General features: G+C 39.2%; 1 protein-coding gene across 1 annotated transcript in view; it reads left to right on the top strand.

Annotated features, from left to right (window-relative positions):
- Window positions 1-410: 410 nt before the first annotated feature.
- Window positions 411-18,888, top strand: part of LOC141161273 (uncharacterized) — a 38,836-nt gene continuing 20,358 nt past the window's right edge. The window contains exons 1-2 of the mRNA XM_073646069.1: window positions 411-834; window positions 8,989-9,112. Coding sequence (XP_073502170.1) covers window positions 9,051-9,112 — 62 coding nt within the window. The 5' untranslated portion in view covers window positions 411-834; window positions 8,989-9,050. The remainder of the gene's footprint in view (window positions 835-8,988; window positions 9,113-18,888) is intronic.

The raw sequence follows: 18,888 nt of genomic DNA, 5'->3' as shown, positions 1-18,888 counted from the left end.
CTGGTCTAAAGGATGGATTCCTGGTCTACAGGATGCCTGGTCTATAGGATGGATTCCTGGTCTACAGGATGCCTGGTCTATACGATGGATTCCTGGTCTACAGGATGCCTGGTCTATAGGATGGATTCCTGGTGTACAGGATGCCTGGTCTACAGGATGGATTCCTGGTCGAAGTTTGTGCTGACAAGATTAGTAAATCTGCCCACCCCCCTCCGATGTCTTCACTGTTGGCAGGTGCTTTATGGTACAGTCATGACCTGTAGTCCTGTGTAATGTGGAGCCTCATGTATGCAGAATTTTCCCCGGTCTTTATGAGTTTACAATCTGGGCTGGAGAAAAGAGGAGATCTGAAGATATAAGGTATGAGGAAGTCAGAAAATTTATTGTGCTTGTGACTAGAGTCCATGCTGAAGAAGCAGGAAAATAACAAAATAACAGGTTCTGGGATTATAGCAGAAGGACTTTGTCTCCTTCCAGTCCCTCCAGTCAGTAAGAAAAGATCCATCTGAGGAGAAGACATGGACGGCGATGAGCTGAGACGTTTTATTAAGGACTTCAGCTTTGATTGATGTAAGAGAGGAAACCAAGGCTTTAACCGCATCCTCATCCAACTCTTTGGCCTCTTGGGTCACGGGAAGTCCTCATTCATTAATACCTGCATCTACGTCTGGAAAGATTGTCAATTCCAGAACTGGTCGAAGGCAGTGGATAAAGTTGGAGGACACACGACAGAGAGAATCCCCTATAAGCTGACAGAGAACCTCACCCTGGTGGATAACAGAGGTTGCAATACATTGGAAGACCAAGAATCAGGAGTCATCTTTGCTAAGCTTGGTGAGTATTGAGGAGTCAGTAGTATGGTGGGCTGGGAGTTTCAGGAGAGAATTGAACAAAATCCAGTAGACTTTGCTATCATGCCATCATGTGCAGCCTAGATTGACTGTCATGGGTGTATCTGATGAAGTGGATTCAATAAGTTCATCAGTCAAAATGAGAAGCACAGACCAGAGGCGTTGATACAGTGGAGGATGGCAACCAGATGGTATATGGAACAATGGGGACTTGTACAGCTGGGTCTGCAGGACAGTAGGTGGATCATGAGAGCTGGATGTATTACTTGCAATGCTGCCAAATGTGCATGTAGTGCCTTGATATAGGAATGCAGTTAACACATAGGAGCAGCAGAGTTGATTTTACTCACCTGTCCTAGCTTCACTACTTGACTCTCCTTCCTCCCTCTATGACCAGAACCCTTTTTTCCTATCTCTACTGGGTTACTATGGTAAACTGACACGGACCTTTGATGTCATCATCTAAGACCTGAAAAAGTGTTTTCCGACACTTAAAACTTACTGTATCTATATTTAAAACATAATCAGTTTGGTAATTTCCTTTACTTGTTTTTTCTCTGCATCCGATGATGTTGCTTGGGATTCTCAAATGGAATGTCATCAGGGGGTGGCGCTGCGACAACGTACCCCAGCTTATTTCATCACCTGGAAACAGAACATCATCAAGACAGCCTGTTTCAGTGTGGTGTAAAGCAAAGGAGAAGTGACTGCAGCGCTAGCCCTCGTTGACATCCCGGTTGAGTATCCCCAGTGCATCATGAATGCTCAGAGACTCACCGTTTTTGTGTAGAGGGAACAATAGAAAACACGATAGATGAACAGTAACTATGAGTGGGTGATCAGGTACCTTGATAGCCGATTTGAGGTCGCGGAGACCAGGAAAGTTGGTAGAAAGAGTTGGAGGCTGGAGGGCACACAGGACCAGCTGAGTATACGTATATCTGGCAGCATCTAACTGAAGCAGAGCCAAGTGAGAAGTGTGGATTGACTCCTAGAAAGAAGGTGGCAGCAGCATGCACTACTACCGGAATACTCAGGCGGTATGAAGTCGCCTGAGCCAAACTTAAAAGGCATTGGGAAATGACATCAGAGATGCATGTGAGGTCACCAGAGTAACCTGTGCAGAGGGAGCTGGCCATAAGGAAAGGAAGAAGCAGAGCCTCACGCTAAGCAAAGCAGTAACATTGACTAGGATTAGTGGAAAGTCACAACGTTGGTAATATGAAATAAGAATATTTTTTGAAGATACTACCAGTAGTACTTTTTCACCAAGGATTATGTTTTATGGCCAAAAAAATCATTTTTGTGCTGCTGCATTCTGAGACCTATAACTGTTTGATTTTTCCATAAACAGCCGTATGTAGGATTATCTTTTGACTAATGAGTTGAGATTTTTAATGAAAGTATTTTGGGGTATATAATTTACTGACTACGAAAAAAAAATACAAATCTGCCATTGTTAAATGTTTATTAGTGATGGGCGAGCACTAGTGATAAGCGAGTATGTCTTGTTAACCCTTTCGGCGAGTATACTCGGGCGAGTACCGAGCATCTTCAGCGTACTCCGTGATATGTTTGAATCACTCCCGTGAGAATGAAATGCGACTGTTTGACAGCTTTAATAGATGTGAGGAATGCTTAAGAAACAAGCATTCCTCACATGTATTAAAGCTGTCAAACAGTCGCCAATCATGAACACGGGGGCGATTCAAACATATCACCGAGTACGCTGAAGATACTCAGTACTCGTCCGAGAATACTCGCCAAAAGGGTTAACAAAACATACTCGCTCATCACTAGCTAGCACTAAAATGCTCGGGTGCTCGATGCTCGGATCGAGCACATTGGAATACTCGGGTGCTCGACGCGAGCAACGAGCCCAATGTTAGTCTATGGGAAACTAGAGCATTTTTCAGGCGGCTCCCCCCGGCGGTCTGCAGAGGGCATACAAATTGCCCAAATCGATGGGAGCAGTGCTCAAATGACATGGGAACAGCATGGGGAAGACCCCTGGAAGCATTTCTGACCCCCAGGTCACTGCTGTCAACAACGTGGTCAGAGTATTACGCCACTTTTACGGACTCACAATAAAACATACAAAAACGAAACCAAAATGGATTTTCCTGAGAAATATGTTAAGGAACATCTTTCCAGGGTAATGACTTGTATAGAAGGCAAAATAAATATACAAAAACAAAAATGCTCCTCCACACCTTGTGCTATGTTCACACATAGAGTTTTTGATGCGTTTTTGCACTTTTGTATTGCTTTCAACCAAGACAAATACATTCACCAGGAAATGTCATTTTAACATTTTACAACCTTATCTGGCCATGTGGGTTGTGGCACATCATCAGATACATCCTGTTTCATTTATGATGGAGGGACTCTGAAAGTCACAAAGCCTATTTTTATAGGGCCATCAGGAGGCCCTTACTATTCTTAAAGGGCCATCAGTCGGACCTTGCATTTGCTAGAGAGCCATCAGTCAGCTATGCTTTGTTGTTCCCATTATTAATGAGTGGGTCTCCTATACTGCATATGCAGTGACTGCAAGGGCTGCCAAAAATTTGGAGGCACTTCCATGCCCCTTGCAAGAGATGTAGAGCAGAGCCTCCTAAAAACAATGTTCCCATTATTAGGAAGTGGGTCTCCCATAGTGTTTTCCTATGCAGTGAAGCAAAAGCTGCCAAACATTGGGAGGCACTCCAATGCCCCTTGAAAGAGACGTAGAGGTCGAAGAGCCTCCTAAAAACAATGTTCCCATTATTAGGAAATGGGTCTCCCATAGTGTTGGCCTATGCAGTGAAGCAAAAGCTGCCAAAAATTGGGAGGCACTCAAATGCCCCTAGGAAGAGATGTAGAGGTCGGAGAGTCTCCTAAAAACAATGTTCCCATTATTAGGAAATGGGTTTCCCATAGTGTTGGCCTATGCAGTGAATGCAAAAGCTGCCAAAAATTTGGAGGAACTCTAATGCCCCTTGCAAGACACATAGAGAAGGTGATATGATACTCCTCTTTCAGTCTGTGGGAAAGCTGTATGAGTTTCGCTGAATGATGACCTTCAGTGACCAAAACCGTACCTTTGCTTATGCACGTTATTTTTCAAAATGCATTGTAGATTGTTACGGGTCCGGGTGGTGGAACCTCTGTGCCGCATTGCAAGGAGGGACCCAGAGGGGCGTAACTAAGTATCAACTCGAACCGACCCTGGTCGGACGGCGGCTAATGACTCCGTGACCAGGGAGGATCCGAGCAGAGGGACCAGGTGCTATTCTGGCGACGACCTTGTAAGAGAACAGGTGGCTCCCACGGGTCAGATGACTGGGACTGACCGGTATAGCGGATGGACACAACCAGCAGGCAGAAGTCTCTGGGTAGCTGACGGGTGGTCACGGTACGTGACGGCAGAGCAGGTAGAAGTCTCTAGGTTAGCAGACGGGTGGTCACAGCAGGAGACAGCAGAGCAGGTAGAAGTCTCTTGGCTAGCAGGCAGGTGGTCACGGCCAGTGACAGCAGAGCAGGTAGAAGTCTCTCGGCTAGCAGGCAGGTGGTCACGGCAAGTGACAGCAGAGCAGGTAACAGACGAGTGCTCCCAGGTGAGCGGGCTAGCAGGCACGGCAGGTAGCAGACAGGTAACTGGCGGGTGCTTCCTGGTAAGCAGGTGGACTTGCCCATAGACAGACTGGCGGATGACCGGAGGCAGACTGTCGGGCTGGAGAGTAGTCAGGCTGGCGCACTGGAACAGTAGTCAGGCTGGCAACGGGACCTGAGGGCTGAAGCAGAGGTAAGTATACTTGTGCAACAACTTTGCTCGGGCACCTCCATTTTGGAGAAGGTGCCTTATATATGGGAGGTCCTCCGGCTATTGACCGGGGACTCCTCGGAACGGCGCGCGCGGCCCCTTTAAGAGAGAGGGAGCGCGCTCGCGCCCTAAGCACAGTGCCCGGGAAGGAGCGCGCGCCGGCAGCTGCAGGAAGAGGAGCGCTGGAGGATGCTGCACGGGGAGCGGGGAGGTGAGAGGGACGGCGTCTCTGCCTGGCAGGGGGCAGAGACGCCGATGCTACATAGATCAGGTCATTGCCCAACTCTGTAGTCATGAAATTCAAGACGTAAAGATCTTTGTGTGTTGAAGCACCGAGAAGTTTGAGCTGATGTTGGACTGGCTGTCATTGCTTATGGAACAAGCTGCATTACAGGACTTCCTGGGAGAAATAACAGCAGAGTAGATACAGTTTCCATCTATGCCAGTCCTTTCACTGAGCTAAAGAATATGGCTGTGGTGAAACACAACTCTCACCGAGAAGCAGACCTGGCTTGAAGTCTGTTTGAAGGTTTCCGTACACTCTATGGCTGCTTTTTTACTGTGGACTGGCTCCAGCAATCTATAAGACGCAAGATGCAATCTGGCACCTTGGCAAAGCCCAATTCTGTTCTCCCTCTAATATCTAACAAACAGGTCATGCTGGAGAAACGTGCACCTACTGCCACTCAGTGTCTTCAGTTCCTTTGTGAGAAACTAATGTTTGGGCAATGTAAGGTGGCTAATGGACACAGTTGATGGGAGGTAAGTATCACAGAGATGGCTGTCCTCTGTGATGTAATCCTGGAATGTTGCTCTAGTGCACGTAAGCATGAAGAGGATTGTTTGGCGCATGTGGGCGCAGGTTTTACGGATAGCCGGAGAGATGAGTGGGTCTGGCTACCCACATACCTCACCTCTGGGTGTGGTTAACAAGGTAAAATGGAGTCTAATATTTGACACATGGTCTCTGTGTGAGGAGAAAGAGGTCCTCCTATGTGGTATCTGCAAACTGAGCCGGTGTACTGAATGCATTCCAGCTGATGTGACAAGGACTGGTTCTCAAGAAACTTTGCCTAAAGAACGGTTTACTTTGTTTGCCTGAACTGAAGGCTGTCTATTCTCCTTTGCTTATGGTTGGTTTATGACACCACAATAAACCAGAATGGAATTTTAAATGGAAATGCTTCCTGTTTTGCCTACCAACGCTCCCCAGTAGAAACCCCACAGCAGCCAGTCTACCAAATAAAATTCCTGAGATAAGGAAATTGTGGATGGCTTCACTTCTGGTACTGGGAGCTCATACCAAACCATGTTGATGTTACGACGAACGATTGCCCGCCTTCTGTCTGCGGCCACCCCACTGCTTCTTCCTGCCTGTTGTGGTGCTCTGCCAACCCCCCCCCCTGTGTGCTGCTGGCCTCACTCTGCGTGTCCTCCTGCCAGGTTGGGTCAGTTACTATATCAACCGCCAACTTGTCTTCCACTTTCGCACCTTGGTCCTCCTCCTGACTTTCTGGCAATTGTGTCTCGTCCACCTCTTGTGACACTTTCCCACCGTCGCTTTCGTGTGACCGTGGCTGCTCAAATATTTGGGCATCTCTACATGCGATCTCCTCTTGCCCCGCTTCAAGTGGACCGGGCGAGAGGCCCAAATCTATAAATGGAAAAGTGAACAGCTCTTCAGAGTGTCCAAGTGTGGGATCAGTTGTCTCTGGGCACTCGGCATGCTGGGAGGAAAGAGGTTCAGGGTGAGGAATATGCGGTCCAGACTCACGGCTACTGAGAATTGACCGTGTGGAAGACAGGGTGGTGGTGGCTAAGTGACTGGAAGCATTATCCGCTATTCAACCAATGACCTTTTCACACTGCTCTGTGTTCAATAGTGGTGTGCTGCGGTCCCCTATTAATTGGGACGGGAAGGTCGAGCGAGAAGATGTGGGTGTTTGTTGTGGCACAATTTCAGCTAGCCCACGACCTCATCCTCGTCCTCTGCATGCACCATCATCACCATCACGTCCAGTTACCCATCCCTTGCCGTGCGCCTTGCCCATTTTAAATGAAGGGCAATATTTTCCACGTTCAGTACAAATGTCTGGATTTGAACCGCAGTGATATGTGATACGTGTGCACTGCAACAAAATTTCAAAGAAGGGCAGAAATGGCAGATTTTTCAGCGCAATTGTATGCGATCTGTGTGACGGACAAACCACAGTTTTAAATAGCTGGCCTGTAGGTAACTATTTTTAACAGCGCCAACCTCGTGTCAATAACTTCGCTGACACACTGCAACAAAATTTCAATAGAGGCCAGAAATGGCAGAATTTTCAGCGCAATTATATGTGATCCGTGTACCTGGATTGGGGGCTGAGGGGTGCCATGCATACCAGGATTGGGGATGATGGGGCCATACATACCAGGATTGGGGGATGAGGAGGCCACACATACCAGGATTGGGGGATGAGGGGGCCACACATACCAGGATTGGGGGATGAGGGGGCCAAACATACCAGGATTGGGGGGTGAGGGGGCCACACATACCAGGATTGGGGGATGAGGGGGCCGCAAATACCAGGATTGGGGGATGAGGGGTACCATACATACCAGGATTGGGGGGATGAGGGGACCATGCATACCAGGATTGGGGGGATGAGGGGACCATGCATACCAGGATTAGGGGTGAGGGGACCATGCATACCAGGATTGGGGGGTGAGCGGACCATGCATACCAGGACTGGGGGATGAGGGATACCATACATACTAGGATTGGGGGATGAGCGGTACCATACATACCAGGAATGGGGGTGAGGGGACCATGCATACCAGGATTGGGGGATGAGGGGACCATTCATACCAGGATTGGGGGTGAGATGACCAAGCATACCAGGATTGAGGGATGAGGGGTACCATACATACCAGGATTGGGGGACGAGGGAGGCCATTCATACCAGGATTAGGGGTGAGGGGACCACACATACAGGATTGGGGGATGAGGGGTGCCATGCATACCAGGATTGGGGATGATGGGACCATGCATACCAGGATTGGGGGTGAGGAGTACCATGCATACCAGCATTGAGGGTGAGGGTACCACACATACCAGGATTGGGGGATGAGGGGTACCACGCATACCAGGATTGTGGGATGAGGGGTACAATGCATACCAGGATTGTGGGATGAGGGGTTCCATGCATACCAGGATAGGAATCTGGGGAGGGGTGGGGGGCATGCATACCAGGATTCAGATGAAGGGGCATGCATACCGGGATAGGGATGAGGGGTACCATGTATACCAGGATAGGGATGAGGGGTACCATGGATACCAGGATTGAGGGTGAGGGGTGCCACGAGTACCAGGATTGGGGGTGAGGGGTGCCATGCATACCAGGATTGAGGGTGAGGGGTGCCATGCGCACCAGGATTGAGGGTGAGGGGTGCCATGCATACCAGGACTGGAGGTGGGGGGTACCATGCATACCAGGATAGGGATGAGGCGTGCCATGCATACCAGGATTGAGGGTGAGGGGTGCCATGCATACCAGGATTGGAGGTGAGGGGTACCATGCATACCAGGATTGAGGGTGAGGTGCGCCATGCATACCAGGATTGGAGGTGAGGGGTACCATGCATACCAGGATTGAGGGTGAGGTGCGCCATGCATACCAGGATTGGAGGTGAGGGGTACCATGCATACCAGGATTGAGGGTGAGGGGTACCATGCATACCAGGATTGGAGGTGAGGGGTACCATGCATACTAGGATAGGGATCAGGGCAGCACATAACAGGATGGGGGAACAGGATTGGGGAGCACAAATACCAGGATGGGGGCAGCACAAATACCAGGATGGGGGCAGCACATACCAGCATGGGAGACCATATACCAATAAAAATGCTCGCCACCCGGGCGTAGAACAGGTTCAAAAGCTAGGTGTGTATACATAAATAAATATATATATATATATATATATATATATATATATATATTATCTTATTGACACAAAGTATTTAAAATCACATATCTGCTCCTTATATAAAATATTATCCTGACATAACTTGACGCAGTAACAGTACCAAGGAGTGAGCGCTATAAGTAAGATAAAGGTAAGAGCACAGAATTCATGTGACCATCTTCCAACCCTCCTTACTGAGCAGCCGATCTCTCAGATGGGAGAGCAAAAATTTTCTACTTATTGCAACAAATTCATAAATCTTACTACAAGAGAATCAGTGTGTCCATGATGGCTGGATCCTTACCACCTCCTAGTTCTGCTCTCCACGGGAAGGAGATGATGATTATTTATCTATGGCGGACTTACAATATCTATCTCCTGCAGGTAACCTGCTGCCTATTGGAGCAAAGGTGGATTGGGAAGAGGGATATAACCTTGAAGATGTAATGGTCAAAGCTGAGAAACAAGTGAAAAGCTCAGATTTCATCTTTCCAGTATTTGTGCACAGGTGAGTAAGAGAGCACATAGGGGGCAGTATTATAGTAGTTATATTCTTGTACATAGGAGCAGTATGATAGTAGTTATATTCTTGTACATAGGGGCAGTATTATAGTAGTTATATTCTTGTACATAGGAGCAGTATTATAGTAGTTATATTCTTGTACATAGGGGGCAGTATTATAGTAGTTATATTCTTGTACATAGGAGCAGTATTATAGTAGTTATATTCTTGTACATAGGGGGCAGTATTATAGTAGTTATATTCTTGTACATAGGGGAACAGTATTATAGTAGTTATATTCTTGTACATAGGGGGCAGTATTATAGTAGTTATATTCTTGTACATAGGGGCAATATTATAGTAGTTATATTCTTGTACATAGGAGCAGTATTATAGTAGTTATATTCTTGTACATAGGAGCAGTATTATAGTAGTTATATTCTTGTACATAGGAGCAGTATTATAGTAGTTATATTCTTGTACATAGGGGGCAGTATTATAGTAGTTATATTCTTGTACATAGGGGGCAGTATTATAGTAGTTATATTCTTGTACATAGAGAGCAGTATTATAGTAGTTATATTCTTGTACATAGGGGGCAGTATTATAGTAGTTATATTCTTGTACATAGAGAGCAGTATTATAGTAGTTATATTCTTGTACATAGGGGGCAGTATTATAGTAGTTATATTCTTGTACATAGGAGCAGTATTATAGTAGTTATATTCTTGTACATTGGGACAGTATTATAGTAGTTATATTCTTGTACATAGGGGGCAGTATTATAGTAGTTATATTCTTGTACATTGGGACAGTATTATAGTAGTTATATTCCTGTACATAGGGGGCAGTATTATAGTAGTTATATTCTTGTACATTGGGACAGTATTATAGTAGTTATATTCTTGTACATAGGGACAGTATTATAGTAGTTATATTCCTCTACATAGCTGCAGTATTATAGTAGTTATATTCTTGTACATAGGAGCAGTATTATAGTAGTTATATTCTTGTACATAGGAGCAGTATTATAGTAGTTATATTCTTGTACATAGGGGCAGTATTATAGTAGTTATATTCCTGTACATAGGAGGCAGTATTATAGTAGTTATATTCTTGTACATAGAGGGCAGTATTATAGTAGTTATATTCTTGTACATAGGGAGCAGTATTATAGTAGTTATATTCCTGTACATAGGAGCAGTATTATAGTAGTTATATTCTTGTACATAGGAGCAGTATTATAGTAGTTATATTCTTGTACATAGGAGCAGTATTATAGTAGTTATATTCTTGTACATAGGGGGCAGTATTATAGTAGTTATATTCTTGTACATTGGGACAGTATTATAGTAGTTATATTCTTGTATATAGGAGCAGTATTATAGTAGTTATATTCTTGTACATAGGGACAGTATTATAGTAGTTATATTCCTCTACATAGCTGCAGTATTATAGTAGTTATATTCTTGTACATAGGAGCAGTATTATAGTAGTTATATTCTTGTACATAGGGGCAGTATTATAGTAGTTATATTCCTGTACATAGGAGCAGTATTATAGTAGTTATATTCTTGTACATAGAGGGCAGTATTATAGTAGTTATATTCTTGTACATAGGGAGCAGTATTATAGTAGTTATATTCCTGTACATAGGAGCAGTATTATAGTAGTTATATTCTTGTACATAGGAGCAGTATTATAGTAGTTATATTCTTGTACATAGGGGGCAGTATTATAGTAGTTATATTCTTGTACATAGGGGGCAGTATTATAGTAGTTATATTCTTGTACATAGGGAGCAGTATTATAGTAGTTATATTCTTGTACATAGGGGGCAGTATTATAGTAATTATATTCTTGTACATAGGGGCAGTATTATAGTAGTTATATTCTTGTACATAGGGGGCAGTATTATAGTAGCTATATTCTTGTACATAGGGGTCAGTATTATAGTAGTTATATTCTTGTACATAGGGGGCAGTATTATAGTAGTTATATTCTTGTATATAGGGAGCAGTATTATAGTAGTTATATTCTTGTACATAGGAGCAGTATTACAGTAGTTATATTCTTGCACATAGGGGGCAGTATTATAGTAGTTATATTCTTGTACATAGGAGCAGTATTATAGTAGTTATATTCTTTTACATAGGAGCAGTATTATAGTAGTTATATTCTTGTACATAGGGGGCAGTATTATAGTAGTTAAATTCTTATACATAGGAGCAGTATTATAGTAGTTATATTCTTGTACATAGGGGCAGTATTAAAGTAGTTATATTCTTGTACTTAGGAGCAGTATTATAGTAGTTATATTCTTGTACATAGGGGGCAGTATTATAGTAGTTATATTCTTATTCATAGGGGCCATTATTATAGTAGTTATATTCTTGTACTTAGGAGCAGTATTATAGTAGTTATATTCTTGTACATAGGGGCAGTATTATAGTAGTTATATTCTTGTACATAGGGGCCAGTATTATAGTAATTATATTCTTGTACATAGGGAGCAGTATTATAGTAGTTATATTCCTGTACATAGGGGGCAGTATTATAGTAGTTATATTCTTGTACATAGGAGCAGTATTATAGTAGTTATATTCTTGTACATAGGGGCAGTATTAAAGTAGTTATATTCTTGTACTTAGGAGCAGTATTATAGTAGTTATATTCTTGTACATAGGGGGCAGTATTATAGTAGTTATATTCTTATTCATAGGGGCCATTATTATAGTAGTTATATTCTTGTACTTAGGAGCAGTATTATAGTAGTTATATTCTTGTACATAGGGGCAGTATTATAGTAGTTATATTCTTGTACATAGGGGCCAGTATTATAGTAATTATATTCTTGTACATAGGGAGCAGTATTATAGTAGTTATATTCCTGTACATAGGGGGCAGTATTATAGTAGTTATATTCTTGTACATAGGAGCAGTATTATAGTAGTTATATTCTTGTACATAGGAGCAGTATTATAGTAGTTATATTCTTGTACATAGGAGCAGTATTACAGTAGTTATATTCTTGTACATAGGGGGCAGTATTATAGTAGTTATATTCTTGTACATAGGGGCAGTATTATATTAATTATATTCATGTACATAGGGGGCCGTATTATAGTAGTTATATTCTTGTACATAGGAGCAGTATTGTAGTAGTTATATTCTTGTACATAGGAGCAGTATTATAGTAGTTATATTCTTGTACATAGGGGGCAGTATTATAGTAGTTATATTCTTGTACATAGGAGCAGTATTATAGTAGTTATATTCTTGTACATAGGGGGCAGTATTATAGTAGTTATATTCTTGTACATAGGGGAACAGTATTATAGTAGTTATATTCTTGTACATAGGGGGCAGTATTATAGTAGTTATATTCTTGTACATAGGGGAACAGTATTATAGTAGTTATATTCTTGTACATAGGGGGCAGTATTATAGTAGTTATATTCTTGTACATAGGGGCAATATTATAGTAGTTATATTCTTGTACATAGGAGCAGTATTATAGTAGTTATATTCTTGTACATAGGAGCAGTATTATAGTAGTTATATTCTTGTACATAGGAGCAGTATTATAGTAGTTATATTCTTGTACATAGGGGGCAGTATTATAGTAGTTATATTCTTGTACATAGGGGGCAGTATTATAGTAGTTATATTCTTGTACATAGAGAGCAGTATTATAGTAGTTATATTCTTGTACATAGGGGGCAGTATTATAGTAGTTATATTCTTGTACATAGAGAGCAGTATTATAGTAGTTATATTCTTGTACATAGGGGGCAGTATTATAGTAGTTATATTCTTGTACATAGGAGCAGTATTATAGTAGTTATATTCTTGTACATTGGGACAGTATTATAGTAGTTATATTCTTGTACATAGGGGGCAGTATTATAGTAGTTATATTCTTGTACATTGGGACAGTATTATAGTAGTTATATTCCTGTACATAGGGGGCAGTATTATAGTAGTTATATTCTTGTACATTGGGACAGTATTATAGTAGTTATATTCTTGTACATAGGGACAGTATTATAGTAGTTATATTCCTCTACATAGCTGCAGTATTATAGTAGTTATATTCTTGTACATAGGAGCAGTATTATAGTAGTTATATTCTTGTACATAGGAGCAGTATTATAGTAGTTATATTCTTGTACACAGGGGCAGTATTATAGTAGTTATATTCCTGTACATAGGAGGCAGTATTATAGTAGTTATATTCTTGTACATAGAGGGCAGTATTATAGTAGTTATATTCTTGTACATAGGGAGCAGTATTATAGTAGTTATATTCCTGTACATAGGAGCAGTATTATAGTAGTTATATTCTTGTACATAGGAGCAGTATTATAGTAGTTATATTCTTGTACATAGGAGCAGTATTATAGTAGTTATATTCTTGTACATAGGGGGCAGTATTATAGTAGTTATATTCTTGTACATTGGGACAGTATTATAGTAGTTATATTCTTGTATATAGGAGCAGTATTATAGTAGTTATATTCTTGCACATAGGGACAGTATTATAGTAGTTATATTCCTCTACATAGCTGCAGTATTATAGTAGTTATATTCTTGTACATAGGAGCAGTATTATAGTAGTTATATTCTTGTACATAGGAGCAGTATTATAGTAGTTATATTCCTGTACATAGGAGCAGTATTATAGTAGTTATATTCTTGTACATAGAGGGCAGTATTATAGTAGTTATATTCTTGTACATAGGGAGCAGTATTATAGTAGTTATATTCCTGTACATAGGAGCAGTATTATAGTAGTTATATTCTTGTACATAGGAGCAGTATTATAGTAGTTATATTCTTGTACATAGGGGGCAGTATTATAGTAGTTATATTCTTGTACATAGGGGGCAGTATTATAGTAGTTATATTCTTGTACATAGGGGCCAGTATTATAGTAATTATATTCTTGTACATAGGGAGCAGTATTATAGTAGTTATATTCCTGTACATAGGGGGCAGTATTATAGTAGTTATATTCTTGTACATAGGAGCAGTATTATAGTAGTTATATTCTTGTACATAGGAGCAGTATTATAGTAGTTATATTCTTGTACATAGGAGCAGTATTACAGTAGTTATATTCTTGTACATAGGGGGCAGTATTATAGTAGTTATATTCTTGTACATAGGGGCAGTATTATATTAATTATATTCATGTACATAGAGGGCCGTATTATAGTAGTTATATTCTTGTACATAGGAGCAGTATTGTAGTAATTATATTCTTGTACATAGGAGCAGTATTATAGTAGTTATATTCTTGTACATAGGGGGCTGTATTATAGTAGTTATATTCTTGTACATAGGAGCAGTATTATAGTAGTTATATTCTTGTACATAGGGGGCAGTATTATAGTAGTTATATTCTTGTACATAGGGGAACAGTATTATAGTAGTTATATTCTTGTACATAGGGGGCAGTATTATAGTAGTTATATTCTTGTACATAGGGGAACAGTATTATAGTAGTTATATTCTTGTACATAGGGGGCAGTATTATAGTAGTTATATTCTTGTACATAGGGGCAATATTATAGTAGTTATATTCTTGTACATAGGAGCAGTATTATAGTAGTTATATTCTTGTACATAGGAGCAGTATTATAGTAGTTATATTCTTGTACATAGGAGCAGTATTATAGTAGTTATATTCTTGTACATAGGGGGCAGTATTATAGTAGTTATATTCTTGTACATAGGGGGCAGTATTATAGTAGTTATATTCTTGTACATAGAGAGCAGTATTATAGTAGTTATATTCTTGTACATAGGGGGCAGTATTATAGTAGTTATATTCTTGTACATAGAGAGCAGTATTATAGTAGTTATATTCTTGTACATAGGGGGCAGTATTATAGTAGTTATATTCTTGTACATAGGAGCAGTATTATAGTAGTTATATTCTTGTACATTGGGACAGTATTATAGTAGTTATATTCTTGTACATAGGGGGCAGTATTATAGTAGTTATATTCTTGTACATTGGGACAGTATTATAGTAGTTATATTCCTGTACATAGGGGGCAGTATTATAGTAGTTATATTCTTGTACATTGGGACAGTATTATAGTAGTTATATTCTTGTACATAGGGACAGTATTATAGTAGTTATATTCCTCTACATAGCTGCAGTATTATAGTAGTTATATTCTTGTACATAGGAGCAGTATTATAGTAGTTATATTCTTGTACATAGGAGCAGTATTATAGTAGTTATATTCTTGTACATAAGGGCAGTATTATAGTAGTTATATTCCTGTACATAGGAGGCAGTATTATAGTAGTTATATTCTTGTACATAGAGGGCAGTATTATAGTAGTTATATTCTTGTACATAGGGAGCAGTATTATAGTAGTTATATTCCTGTACATAGGAGCAGTATTATAGTAGTTATATTCTTGTACATAGGAGCAGTATTATAGTAGTTATATTCTTGTACATAGGAGCAGTATTATAGAAGTTATATTCTTGTACATAGGAGCAGTATTATAGTAGTTATATTCTTGTACATAGGGGGCAGTATTATAGTAGTTATATTCTTGTACATAGGGGAACAGTATTATAGTAGTTATATTCTTGTACATAGGGGGCAGTATTATAGTAGTTATATTCTTGTACATAGGGGAACAGTATTATAGTAGTTATATTCTTGTACATAGGGGGCAGTATTATAGTAGTTATATTCTTGTACATAGGGGCAATATTATAGTAGTTATATTCTTGCACATAGGAGCAGTATTATAGTAGTTATATTCTTGTACATAGGAGCAGTATTATAGTAGTTATATTCTTGTACATAGGAGCAGTATTATAGTAGTTATATTCTTGTACATAGGGGGCAGTATTATAGTAGTTATATTCTTGTACATAGGGGGCAGTATTATAGTAGTTATATTCTTGTACATAGAGAGCAGTATTATAGTAGTTACATTCTTGTACATAGGGGTCAGTATTATAGTAGTTATATTCTTGTACATAGGAGCAGTATTATAGTAGTTATATTCTTGTACATAGAGAGCAGTATTATAGTAGTTATATTCTTGTACATAGGGGGCAGTATTATAGTAGTTATATTCTTGTACATAGGAGCAGTATTATAGTAGTTATATTCTTGTACATTGGGACAGTATTATAGTAGTTATATTCTTGTACATAGGGGGCAGTATTATAGTAGTTATATTCTTGTACATTGGGACAGTATTATAGTAGTTATATTCCTGTACATAGGGGGCAGTATTATAGTAGTTATATTCTTGTACATTGGGACAGTATTATAGTAGTTATATTCTTGTACATAGGGACAGTATTATAGTAGTTATATTCCTCTACATAGCTGCAGTATTATAGTAGTTATATTCTTGTACATAGGAGCAGTATTATAGTAGTTATATTCTTGTACATAGGAGCAGTATTATAGTAGTTATATTCTTGTACATAGGGGCAGTATTATAGTAGTTATATTCCTGTACATAGGAGGCAGTATTATAGTAGTTATATTCTTGTACATAGAGGGCAGTATTATAGTAGTTATATTCTTGTACATAGGGAGCAGTATTATAGTAGTTATATTCCTGTACATAGGAGCAGTATTATAGTAGTTATATTCTTGTACATAGGAGCAGTATTATAGTAGTTATATTCTTGTACATAGGAGCAGTATTATAGTAGTTATATTCTTGTACATAGGAGCAGTATTATAGTAGTTATATTCTTGTACATAGGGGGCAGTATTATAGTAGTTATATTCTTGTACATTGGGACAGTATTATAGTAGTTATATTCTTGTATATAGGAGCAGTATTATAGTAGTTATATTCTTGTACATAGGGACAGTATTATAGTAGTTATATTCCTCTACATAGCTGCAGTATTATAGTAGTTATATTCTTGTACATAGGAGCAGTATTATAGTAGTTATATTCTTGTACATAGGGGCAGTATTATAGTAGTTATATTCCTGTACATAGGAGCAGTATTATAGTAGTTATATTCTTGTACATAGAGGGCAGTATTATAGTAGTTATATTCTTGTACATAGGGAGCAGTATTATAGTAGTTATATTCCTGTACATAGGAGCAGTATTATAGTAGTTATATTCTTGTACATAGGAGCAGTATTATAGTAGTTATATTCTTGTACATAGGGGGCAGTATTATAGTAGTTATATTCTTGTACATAGGGGGCAGTATTATAGTAGTTATATTCTTGTACATAGGGAGCAGTATTATAGTAGTTATATTCTTGTACATAGGGGGCAGTATTATAGTAATTATATTCTTGTACATAGGGGCAGTATTATAGTAGTTATATTCTTGTACATAGGGGGCAGTATTATAGTAGCTATATTCTTGTACATAGGGGTCAGTATTATAGTAGTTATATTCTTGTACATAGGGGGCAGTATTATAGTAGTTATATTCTTGTATATAGGGAGCAGTATTATAGTAGTTATATTCTTGTACATAGGAGCAGTATTACAGTAGTTATATTCTTGCACATAGGGGGCAGTATTATAGTAGTTATATTCTTGTACATAGGAGCAGTATTATAGTAGTTATATTCTTTTACATAGGAGCAGTATTATAGTAGTTATATTCTTGTACATAGGGGGCAGTATTATAGTAGTTAAATTCTTATACATAGGAGCAGTATTATAGTAGTTATATTCTTGTACATAGGGGCAGTATTAAAGTAGTTATATTCTTGTACTTAGGAGCAGTATTATAGTAGTTATATTCTTGTACATAGGGGGCAGTATTATAGTAGTTATATTCTTATTCATAGGGGCCATTATTATAGTAGTTATATTCTTGTACTTAGGAGCAGTATTATAGTAGTTATATTCTTGTACATAGGGGCAGTATTATAGTAGTTATATTCTTGTACATAGGGGCCAGTATTATAGTAATTATATTCTTGTACATAGGGAGCAGTATTATAGTAGTTATATTCCTGTACATAGGGGGCAGTATTATAGTAGTTATATTCTTGTACATAGGAGCAGTATTATAGTAGTTATATTCTTGTACATAGGAGCAGTATTATAGTAGTTATATTCTTGTACATAGGAGCAGTATTACAGTAGTTATATTCTTGTACATAGGGGGCAGTATTATAGTAGTTATATTCTTGTACATAGGGGCAGTATTATATTAATTATATTCATGTACATAGGGGGCCGTATTATAGTAGTTATATTCTTGTACATAGGAGCAGTATTGTAGTAGTTACAATCTTGTACATAGGGGGCAGTATTATAGTAGTTATATTCTTGTACATAGGAGCAGTATTATAGTAGTTATATTCTTGTACATAGGGGGCAGTATTATATTAATTATAGTCATGTACATAGGGGGCCGTATTATAGTAGTTATATTCTTGTACATAGGGGCAGTATTATAGTAGTTATGTTCTTGGACATAGGAGCAGTGTTATAGTAGTTATATTCTTGTACATAGGGGCAGTATTATAGTAGTTATATTCTTATACATAGGGGGCAGTATTATAGTAGTTATATTCTTGTACATAGGAGCAGTATTATAGTAGTTATATTCTTGTACATAGGGGCAGTATTATAGTAGCTATATTCTTGTACATAGGGGGCAGTATTATAGTAGTTATATTCTTGTACATAGGGGGCAGTATTATAGTAGTTATATTCTTGTACATAGAGGGCAGTATTATAGTAGTTATATTCTTGTACATAGGGGGCCGTATTATAGTAGTTATATTCTTGTA

The sequence above is a fragment of the Phyllobates terribilis genome, unplaced genomic scaffold (genome assembly GCF_046119375.1).
Source record: "Phyllobates terribilis strain yellow unplaced genomic scaffold, ASM4611937v1 Scaffold_9__5_contigs__length_417890890, whole genome shotgun sequence".
Taxonomy (NCBI): domain Eukaryota; kingdom Metazoa; phylum Chordata; class Amphibia; order Anura; family Dendrobatidae; genus Phyllobates; species Phyllobates terribilis.
This window is presented reverse-complemented; position numbering and strand designations above follow the sequence as displayed.